General features: G+C 50.9%; 1 protein-coding gene across 12 annotated transcripts in view; it reads right to left on the reverse strand.

Annotated features, from left to right (window-relative positions):
* The window catches only part of ABLIM3 (actin binding LIM protein family member 3), a 106590-nt gene extending 96673 nt beyond the window's left edge, over positions 1 to 9917 (reverse strand). For 8 of the 12 annotated variants that reach the window (XM_075009975.1, XM_075009982.1, XM_075009979.1 and 5 more), the window contains exons 1-2: positions 9763 to 9917; positions 9214 to 9323 (exon numbers count right to left, since the gene is read on the reverse strand). In XM_075009975.1, the coding sequence (XP_074866076.1) occupies positions 9214 to 9226 (13 nt within the window). In that variant the 5' untranslated portion in view covers positions 9227 to 9323; positions 9763 to 9917. The remainder of the gene's footprint in view (positions 1 to 9213; positions 9324 to 9762) is intronic. The other 4 variants (XM_075009981.1, XM_075009978.1, XM_075009976.1 and 1 more) reach the window with 3 other exon arrangements.
* Between the last annotated feature and the right edge of the window lie 1352 nt (positions 9918 to 11269).

Raw genomic sequence — 11269 nt, forward strand, 5'->3', positions numbered from 1 at the left:
CCCCATCCCTCTTCTCAGAATTTGTACTTCACTGGGAACAGCTGCATCCAGGAGGTTCCAGCAATGAACTTTGACAGGTGACAACAAGTGCCCCTGAATAAAGAGAAGAAGTCACCAACTCAAGTTTATTCCTAAACCTCTTTAAAACCTCTTTCTGGCTCCCGGGAGCCTGCTGGGCAGGAAATCTGTCCTGAGACCCCAATCAACATAGCCAAAAGGCTTCCTGTCCCTACATCAAGATGTATCCCAAGTGACGAAGGAGGATGTCGACCTGCAAACACCACAGTGAGAGCTGTGCCCAGGACACTGCTAATGTCCCCTCCCAATCAGGGATTGTCAGTGTATTGAAAACGCTTTGTTCATTGGTACCCAGTCCAGAGGACCATATTCTTTGGTAAAGCTTGTCCAGGGTCTTTTGTCTGGTGTAAGCTCTTCATGGCAGGGTGTGTGTAAGTTAGTTCAAGGCTCTTCTGCAGTGATAATGGACCAAAGTAAGGCTCATTTTCAGGCAAGTCTCCCACTGGCCAGGGTAAGAAAAACAGGACATAGCCTGGTATTAAGAATGGCCCAGAAGGACAGAGCCCAAGTGGCAGCACTGGATTTCTTATAGAGCCCCATTTCTTGTCCTGGACTGAGAAATTAGCAGGGAATCCACAGAGCTCTATAGGGGGATTCAAAACCCTTCAAAGAATCTAATTCCCCATTGCATTCAATAGCTTCTTAGAGTCATTACTGCAGAATCCTATTGACTTAATCCCCATTACCTCTGGTGGGTCTGCTCTATTAGGGCCTGCATTAATTTCTGTAGGTCTTTTCTATAAAGACCCATATTCATTTCTACCATGGGACTTTTCCACATGAGCCCATGGGATGCCCTGTTTAGTCCCTGTCAACCAAAAGAAAGTCTGGTGAAGTGTGGGCGGGGTGCGGAGGTAAATAGAGATAACAGAAAAAGGAGGGCAGTTTAAGGGCTCAGAGAGAAGCCAGGGTGGGTGGAGGAGAAGGAAAAGATACATCAGACAAAGCAACAGCTACAGTTAGTCCTTATTCATGTCCAATCACATGCCCCTGCCTCTTCATGTCACTTTCCAACCCATGACAAATGGCAGCATGGTTGATATGGATGAAGCTTTTAAGTGACCGAGACCAGACAGAGAAAACATGCGTATGAACTATGACCTGTCGAACACCTGAAAACACCAGCAAGTGTAATGGCCCCAGTGCTGTGCTCACAGAGAAATTTGATTAGTTCAATACTGTTATTCTTCAGACAACCCTTCTCTGGAGAGCAATGTGCAGGCAGTGGGGCTGTGTATCAGTGTTTACAAGCTTTCCAAAACTTCCCAAGATTTATGATGCAACTGTCAATACAAAAGACAGAGAGGGTGGAAGCAGACAGGCTGGCTTGGCTGGTTTTTGTTCACCCTGTTATCATGGCTGTTGAAGCAAAAATTGCCTCCCTTGCTGTGGAGTCCTCCGCCCCGTCAATGCGTTCTCTTGGCCTGGGAGAAGCTCGCCCATGGTCTTGGTGGTAATGGATTAGCAGCAGCCAGAATTCCAGCAGGACACTGCCTCCAGCAGGGCTGGCAAAGCCACACTCTTCAACCACCCCCTTCTGCCTTACCCCTGCATCTGTCTTGCCCTGTTTGCTGCCCTGCCAGCAGCACTCTCCCACTCTTGCATGGGGTGCTGCCGTGTGCTCAGTAAAGAGGGGCTGATTTGGTCAGTCTAAAAATATCTAATTAGATGTTCCAGGCACTTCATTGGGGTCCACCATGACTGGTCTGCAGGCCCTAATGGGAACTCAGTGGGCTTGTTTCCACTCCCTCTCTGGATGGCAAACATCATGCTGCCCACTCATTGATAAGAGGACAGTCTATTATTAACCCAGCCTGCTGGCATCACAAATACAATTATCTGCCTAAACTGATCTCAGTTCTATCGTTAGCAAACTCACTGCCTATTTCATGAGAGCATGTTGGGCACTCAGAATAATTCAATTGCTGCAATTGCCTTTACTGCCTGCTTTTCCCAGGCCTTCCTTCAAGGATACCTTATGTTTTCCTTGCCCTCAGAGACGCATCCCACCATGCAAGATGGCTTGGAAGGAAGCCTGAGAAGATCAATGAAACCTTATGGAATGGAAATGTGCATGGGACCATCAGGGTGAACAACAGCTGACTGGGATCAAAATCTCCCAGGCTGGCAACATGTGCAAAACAATTCATAACCACATCTCTCGTGGAAGGCACACGACCAGGAACTAGAGGGCTACTGGTTGCCGGTGAGATTGTGACAAAGGAGTCTGGGATGCATATTGACAAAGAGGAGGTGGCCATGGGTGGAGAACAGGACACTACAAGCTAGAGCTCCTCTTCTCAGCTTGCATAGATATACCTGCACCAGCTCTGCTCAAACCAATGCGGCCAGGTAACAGACATCTGCCCAGTCTCCCCTGGCTTCCCTCCAGGATACACTGGGCAGTCTAAGCTACCACCTTGCGCTGCCGCATCTACCTTGCCATTTGTAGGTGCTGGCTGGAGTGGCGCTAGTGCAGGTACATCCATGAGAGCTGGGAACCACCCTTCCCAGCTCCAGCTTAGATGGCCTATAGATTCACTACCTCTGCTCCATGGCTGGAACATTCTCTGTACGCGTCTGGATGCTACACACCAGATGTGTCAATTTAAAGTCTTATATAATCACACACCTGTTCCTTCCTAGATCTCTGCTCTCCTTTCCCATTACTGGTGCCACCTCTCACTGACTGCAATCCACCCAACCTGCTCTCCACCGCTTTCCCAGTGGCACCCCACCTTATTGGGACGTCCTCTCTCCTGGTGCATCCCATCATCTGCCTCACATCTCTCCTTAAAGCTGTCCTCTTCTGCCATGAAGATTTTCCCTATTAAAGGGAGAAGTGCCTCACTGTGAGGTGACCCCCCAGCCTCACCCTGTCACCAACTTGTCTGCTATACAATGTGCCTGAAGTGGGTCTCCATCTCCTTCCTCGCAGACCTTGAGCACTTCACTGGACAGGGACTGACCAGCTTGCTGCCAGCATCCAAGAGACGCGTGACAGATCCTGCACTCCAAACCTGGAGGCCGCATCCCCGTCACCTCAGGCAGGGTCTGAGCTCACTGGGTGCGCCCCTCCTGGAAGCGTCTCTCTCCTAGACAGCCCATGCACATTGCAGAGTTAGAAGCTAAAAAAGTCTCCTTGAACGTGCCCCCGACAACACATGCAGATGTCGCAGGGGGCATGCGGACACTGCACAGCATGCACTGAAGCGGCAGAGCCTGCCTGCACGGTTGAGGGCAGCAGGGGAACTGGGCGCATCATGAGCCAGATGAGCATCTGCGGAGGTGGAGCCACTTCAAGGAGCAGAGACCCAAAGACTCAGCACCCCAAGGGTGACTCCAGTCTGATTCCATGTGCCTCTTGTAAGGTACATGAGACCCTGGAGCAGTACCACAGCGCTCAGTTGTCCTCCCCACGCCATAAGGGTACAACAGAGTGACAGCGACTATTGCCACCTGTCCACTCTCCAGGGCAGTGCTGTAAGTCACAAGGGCACATATCACCAAGCGCTGCCTCTTGAATTACACAGGGACTTAACAGAGTCTGCAGGTAAACACCCTGTACCGGTCTGTCCCTGTAGATTCCTGGGGACCATACTTGATGGATGAGGATTTAACTGGAATTCTGAGCCGGGGACAAAATATAACTGTGCAGTTCCTCTGTTTCTGTGAGGCATTTCCCACATGGCTTCCCTGCCACCGCATGGCACTTACCAGATCTGGCACTCCCCTCCATCTCCTCCCCACATTTTCTGAGGCAGCTCAGCCAGCTGTGGGATGGGAGGGGATACTCAACAGGAGGCAGATGGCACAACAGTAGGTGTGGGGGGAACTTTTTCCATTCCCAGTTCAATGGGCTTGGAAAGACCTTCTCTTTCCATATGGTGCCCAGGGTTTCCAGAGGCGCTGCTTTGTCTGATAGCTTTAAGTCCTGCTGGGTCTGGTGAAGAAGGGGGCAGCAATTTAGTTTCCTCTGAATTAGCTTGGCTCAGAGACACAGCCAATGAGATCCCTGACTCCGAGCTGCTGTCTGCGTGGCTGGCTGAGGCAAGAGCAGGGTGAAGGATTTGCTCAAGGTCAGGCTGAGAGTCAGTGGCTCAGCCTGCCTCAGACCCTCAGAGATCTCTGCTCTGACCCCTACACCAGCATGGTGCTGTACTGGATACGATCCAGGTTGAGAGCAGCACAAGCCCAGTTCAATCCGCACTCATGGACATTGGCTGGGGTTTAATCTCCTCTAGGAGGATTTTCACTTGTTCAAAACAGGGACAGCCCCCAAGGACGCTGTCGCATGAACTAACAACTCCAGTCAGAGCTGCCATCAGCAGAACATGCGTGCTCAGAAGCTGTGGCATGAAATGTTTTCCTCTCCATGTGAGATCATGCTTTGCTATCTCACCACACATTGCTGCCACCTCACTGGGCTGAAATACATCTGAAGCGCAGGAACCAGGGTACAGGGGTCGTTGGGGGCTGGGCTGCAGGCACTTTCACCTCTGCTTAGTTAGAAACCCCCAAAAAAATTGAAAATGTAATTCCCGTTGGTGCTACAGCATTAAACTGCCTGGGACAAACCCTGGTTCCACTAAAGTTGGCAACAGAGGCCCGAGCAATCTCCTTGGGAGCCAGATCTGGTCTCTTGGCCCCAGAAAGCTGACTCAAAAAACAAGCTGTAAGAATGTCAGCTCAAGGGTATTCTGCCCGGAACAGCCATGGTGCTACTGGCTTTGGAAATGAAGCCCACAGCACACACCTGAGGCACTGAAAGTCATGTGAGACTGTCAAAGCAACCAAAGGGATTTAGACACACAACTGTCTAATTTCAATGGGAAATGTGTCCAAATCCCCTGGGCAGTTGGGTCTCGTCAGTCCTTGGGCCTTCAGTGAGCAGAAGGATGAGGCTCTTTCAACAAGGCTACGCGCGGGAAGGGGATGGTGGCCTCCTGCTGGCTCCCCTCCGCACAAACAGCCCCGGGAGTGAGCAGAGCCTGTCTGTACACGAGAAACCTGTCGAGATTTCAGAAGCTGCACAGAGCAAGTCCTTTTTGGCACCAGTTAGCATCAAGCAAGCCAACTTCAACAGAAGCGCTCAGGGGCATTGATGTACCTATTTATAACCCACAGAATCCATTTGTAACCAATTAGCAGAGCAAGCTAGAGTAAGAATATAAATAGCTGAACAAATGTAAATATTAACACTGAAGTCTTTGGTCCGACACTCTGAACTTTCACTGTGTGTCCTGTTAACCCTTTCCGCCTAGGAAAGAACAAAGCCCCTTTGCCCGCAGTGCAGTGGTCTCTGACCCCAAACTCTGGCGTCTCTCTCTGCTCTCCAGAGTCAGGACATACATTTTTAATTGAACTGTGGGTTCCTCTTCTCCAGGCACCTTTCCTACTGTGGGCTAGTTCCCCTCAGAGCTGTGGTGTCCAACGCGGTAGCTACTAGCCACATGTGGCTGTTTGGCTGGGTGAGTGTGGCTGGTTGGCTGGGTGAGTGTGGCTGGTTGGCTTCAACAACAAATATATTTTCAGGATCATGTGGCTAGTTCACTACAGAACTGGTTGGACACCACAGCCTTAAAGGGTGGGAAGGAGGAGGCACGTACAGTGCCTCTCAAATCAGGTTCTGTTTGAAGGCGAAACTCCTCTGACCCTACCCAGTCACTGACAAGATGGCTGTGCACCATTCCATGCATTTAGTGTGGAAACCCACCTGTGTGACTGAGGTCAGATGTATGGCCAGAGCACAGAACATCCTGTGCTGAATGACCTCTCCGGTGGTCATGCACGACTGGATCAGATCACACGGCTCTGAACTTCCTGTCTTTTGTTGGTTTCAGGCACATGATTAGAACACACCGTTTAGAAATGAAGCGGGGGAAGGAGACTTGTAGGAAATCATGGGCCACTTCCTAAGTGGGCGTAAATTGCCATAGTTTCACTGAGTCAGCAGAGCTATGCTGATTTACACCAGAGAGGTTCCACTCCCAGGTGTCTGGGCTGCAGGAGTGATTTCTTATTTGTGTTATCTGTAGCACCCTGGTGCCCGGCAGAGGCCAGGAGCTCAGTGCTAGATGCTGTAAAAACAGAGGAAAATCAGTTCTACTCAAACAGCTTCCAATCTAAGTAAAAGAAACAGATACAAGGAAACTGCGAGATAACCCTGGGCAGCATGGTACATGCTGGTCTCCCCATGCCAGCAGCTGGACCTTTGTCAAGCTTTTCCCTGGCAAAGGATAGTTAAGAGGACACCAAGTTAGATATTGCAGTGCCCTGCCTCATTGGAGGGGCCCCATTTGGCTTCTGACCCTGCTGTGGCTCAAGCTAGGAGAGCATTGCCCTGCTCTGCAATCCTGGCTCTTCACTTCCGGCCAAGAGGGAGCAGAAATACTTGGGTGTGTGCGTGTGAGTGTGTGCACGCGTGCGTGCGCACGTAATAACCATATTGCATGTGTGTGTAATAACTATATTGCATACCCATTCTCCCAACTGGTGCAGCTGCTCAGAACAGGGTGCCATGACATGTCTGAACCCAGCACGGGCAAAGCATGCACACTGTTGAGCATACTGGTGCTGGGAAATGAACGTAGAAAGCTGGAGCATGCCAGGAGGCAGTGTGCTCACTTCTCTTTCCAGCTTACCAGCAGCACTGGGATCGCTACAAATGGACAGTCTCTCCTGGAGGGAGTCCCTTCCAGTGTTCTTGGCCAGAAGAACTGTGGGTCACCAGAAGACAGCAGCATCTGAAGGACTGAGCTGAGAAGGGATGGAAGAGACCAGGGCAAGATTTCCATTTCTCCCAGGCAGAGTTATGGACATCAAGGAATTTTCAGGCCCTGGTCAGTCACCACAGGGCTGGGTTATGCAGTAGCCAAAGAGTGGCACTGTTTGCTGTTTTACTCCCCTCGCCAGGCATGCAGTGTTCCGCATCCCCAGGGCTCAGACAGGGAAGCATTTGCCAAGGGGACTCTTCCTTTTTCCTCGCCCTCACCTCATACTTGCTAAAGGAATAGATTTAATAGACATCTTCCACCTACATCCCTGTCCCTTCCAGCCTCACACACACCAAGGTAACAGAGCTGTGTGTACACCGTTCTTCCAGGCCATCAGCTAGCTGGGAGGTTTGTAACTGACTGCCAGCTTTTTGGGGAAGAGACTGTTCCTTCCTCCATGTTGTGCAGCACCTGGCACAGCATGACAGTGGACTGACCCCCAGAGAGGCCTCTCAGTGCTGCCATGATCAGCAGTGGCCCCAGGGCAATGGATCCACTAAGTAGAGAGGCAAGTGCAATTCATGGTAGTGCCCAGTTCAGGGGGCTCAGAATCCTTTGGTGAGAAAAGCAACGAGTAACATTCCCAAACTTGCAGTAACCATAACAATTATATCGCATGAGCAGCCGTATCATAACGCCAGCACATTGCCCCCTTTCATCCAATGATCACAAAGCACCTTAAAAAAGCATCATTATCCCAGCTTCATTCTGCAAGTGGAGAAATGGAGGCTTGACGGGGTGACACGCCCAAGGTCATACAGCAGGTCGGAGGCAGACACAGGAGTACACCCTGGGGCTCCTGACTCGCTGCTTTAGTCACTTGAGCATGCTGCTTCTCCTAAGGCACATTTCTCCCACCAGTTGCCAAGGGGCTAATTTTGCTAGTTGGGTTTGCCTCAGCCCCCTGTGTCGTGGTGCAATTGGATCAGGAAGCAATACTGGTTCCACCTGCTGCGATTATCTCACCCACACTGGTGGCTAAAAGCTGGAAGCAAATAACCGGGAGGAATCATTATGCTTTTGTCAGCACTCTCTTCAGGGTTAAAATCCCTTCCCAGCCTCTCCCGCCTGAATCTAGTCCCTTTGTGCTCTCATCTGATCTGCCTAATCCCTGAAATCCAGCATACAAAAGTAGTACAATCCTCATCTCTCCAGGTCATTTATTCACCAGCCTTGGAGTCTATCACCTAGCATGACACAGAGGGTGGGCGCCTTTTGTTATCCTGCATCCCCCCCTGTGGCTGAGGCAGGATTTGATCCCTATTGTCTATGTGTGCATCTCCCCCTGCATCCACCCAACAACATGTAGGCCGCCCCTGTGCCAGGTGTGGCTCCTGTGGAGAGCACCTGCAAAGTTTACTTGGCTATGCTACAGTCCAACAAATCTGGGATCACCTGTTCTCTCAGCTGGAGGTTGCCAGGGAATTTTTCCTTGCACTCTGCCTGGGAGCTACTCCACGCCCTGATATTGAGAAACCCAGGGCTCATAGACACAGGAGTCTTTGGGCTGCCACTGTCAGTGGGAGCTCCCCATGCACATGACATTTAGCACTAAAAGTCAACCAGAGGGGGGATTAGCAGTAGCCTGGTTACCGGAGCAGACAAACCCTCCGAAGATGTTTTGCATTGATTGATTTTGGCCCTGCCTGACTCGGGTGCATTTTTAAGGGTAGGGACCGAAGTTCTGCTAACAAGCTAGACAATAAGAATGGTAAAAGAGAAGAGAAATAGATAACTTGCAAACACCAATTAATCCCTCCAGCCTCTGAAATCTAAGTTGAAAAACAGGGGGCCCTCCAGCCCGGCAGTATGTGCCTGTACTGATCTCATGCAGCGCATTAGCTAGCTCTGCTCATTTAGCAAATCATGCATAGCTAGCATGTGCCTGTGTGTGTGTGTCTGTCTCTCTCTCTCTCTCTCACACACACACACACACACACACACACCCGGAGAAGAGAAGGGACATGCACCTGGACCTTTCTTCCTTCTGATCAAGCTGCCCACCCACCAGCTATAATAGATCTGCATCTCTTTAGCCATCGGCGGTGGCCCAAGGCAGTCTACGGCACATCAGTGTGCGCGAGTGTGACTGCACTGATCTGTCAGACCATGTTGTATGTAGAACAATACGTTCCCTGCACTGCTGCTCCCCCAAAGTCTGGGAAGAAGGTGGGGATAGGGCTCGAGCACATTCCTCACCTGACAAAAAGACTCAGAAGATGATTTCTTGTCATGGGGGGGGAGATCCATCCCACTGGGACTGTCCACCTGAGGTGGCATTTTCCTTCCCATCCCACTCAGCCAGACCCCATGCACACCAAGCTTTCTCCCACAGCCAAGGCAAGGAAGAGGTACTTACTGCTAGTGCTCATGCTGCTGATCCGGCTCCGTCCTTCTCATTCAGAGATGGCAGAGCTGCTTTCAAGCCTCCTTCTTTTAGCCAGGGAGTGGGGGGTTCCCACCTTCTTCCTAGGGAAAATATTCCCAGCTGATTCCCATCTAATCTATGCCAAGGAGTCTCCCGTCTCCCCAGCTACCACCTCCCCAGGCTCCTGTCTTTGCTCTTAGTTTCTAAAGCAGGCAGATAATAAAGTGGTGGGGGAAGAAGCAGGGAGCCTGGGAATACACCCGGGCAGGGCGTTCCTCTGTCTGTCTCTCCTCCCAGCAACCGATCCACCCCGGGAAGCGGCCCACGGAGGCAGAGATGACTATGACTGGCTCTTTCTCAGGAGGGTGCTGGCATGCAATGCAGACCCGTTCCAGCCCAAGCTCTCCTGGGGGAGTGGACCACAGAAAGGGGAGGGGGCCCTGCACGGCGCTCGCCTCTCAGAAGAAGTCCCCCCCCCCACCCCGGCACTTAGTCTATAGCGATTGACTGTATCCGACGAGGACCCCGCCCAGTGCTCACCTCCTCTCCCAGGTGCAGCTGGCGGAGTCCCATCCAGGCAGGGCTGGGCTGGAGACTGCAAATTGTGATGGAAGGGGAGAGGGAGGAAATTGGCTACACGGGGCTGGGTTTGCTGGGCTGGAGCCTGCCGGGGTCTGCTCTGGCTGCCCTCTGCTGGCTGAAATGCGCCGCTGCTTGTTGCGTGCGATGCATGGGGTTTGCAAAGGCAAGGGAGCAGCTAGCAAGCAGGTGAATCCATTTGCAAGTCAAATCCCTCCCGAGCTCACTCACCCGGCGGGTTCTCCAGCTCACCTTTCCCTGTCCTCACTGTCCTCCTATTCGCTGGCAGGGAGGGCTGACTGGGAGACCCTCAAAGTTCCTTCTTCATTGAGCTTGGCAGAGGAAGGTTTCTATTATTTTTGTGTGTTTGTTTTTCAATTGCCATAGAGAGGAGCGGTGCTTGATTTCAGCTATGGCTGTCATACCAAGTGAGGCACTTGGGGCATTTGAAAATTTTGATTGATTTAATTTTTCGCAGTTGTGGGAAGGTGGGGGGGGGCAGACATGGCTTATTTTATAACAGGAGACAGGTGCAAAAAGTTAAAACACAAATTGTCAACAGTACATGTCAAGCCATATATGTCAGTGTCCTTCGACTCAGACCCTAAGTTCTCAAGTAGCACCTTTCTCACTTGCTAAGCTGTCAACTTCAGTCATGATTGCTGGAATTATTGTTCCTGGGCTGTGTGTGTACAGTGAAACTGGTGCTTCAGGACATCTACCTATGAATTCAAGCCTCATCCTAAGTAGTCTAAGTAGACACAATTGGCCCTCTCCATCAATATATAAGCATCCTACCTCTAGCTCCAGTACCTGGCATCTGTCACTCCTTGGGAAGGGGTTTGCTCCATTTTGTCCCCTATGAATATACCTGGTATTATAAATGCTGTTCAGGGAACTGAGGCTACAGAAAACACTATTTTGTGCTCGAGGAAAGGCTCTCCTCTTGTGTTGAGTCTCACTCAGTGTTTTCATGTGTCCTGGTCCCTCTGGCTTCTGTGGAAGGTTTGGTGGATTACGAACCTCAGGATCTGATATTTGGCTGATCTTTTGCCCATGCTGTGTCCCCCATTTGGAAATCAAGAGCTTTGCTGACATCAGTATGTCAGGGAATGATTTGGAAGAGGGTTGTAGTGGAAGTGAATGAATGCATATATCAGACCTGACTATGCAGAGGGAAAGAATCCCCTTCCCTCGGGATCAGCCAGCCAGAAGCTGTCCTTTCACACAACAGATCAGGGTTCCGTGAAGGACTTCAAAGAGCCATTCACTCTTTATTTGGCTAGTAACTCTGTTCCTACCAAATTAAGGCATCACCCACCAGAGCTGCTCATGGAGTTCAGTCAGCTACAGTTTGTGAATTGAGATTGCTCTGTGACAGCCCCAGCTGAGGAGGCACTGAGTAGCTCAGACAAGGTTCAGAAAGCAAGCCATCGTCTAATGTCTAAGGAAAGGGGTTCTTTAGGCA

This window comes from Carettochelys insculpta, chromosome 15 (assembly GCF_033958435.1).
Source record: "Carettochelys insculpta isolate YL-2023 chromosome 15, ASM3395843v1, whole genome shotgun sequence".
NCBI lineage: Eukaryota > Metazoa > Chordata > Testudines > Carettochelyidae > Carettochelys > Carettochelys insculpta.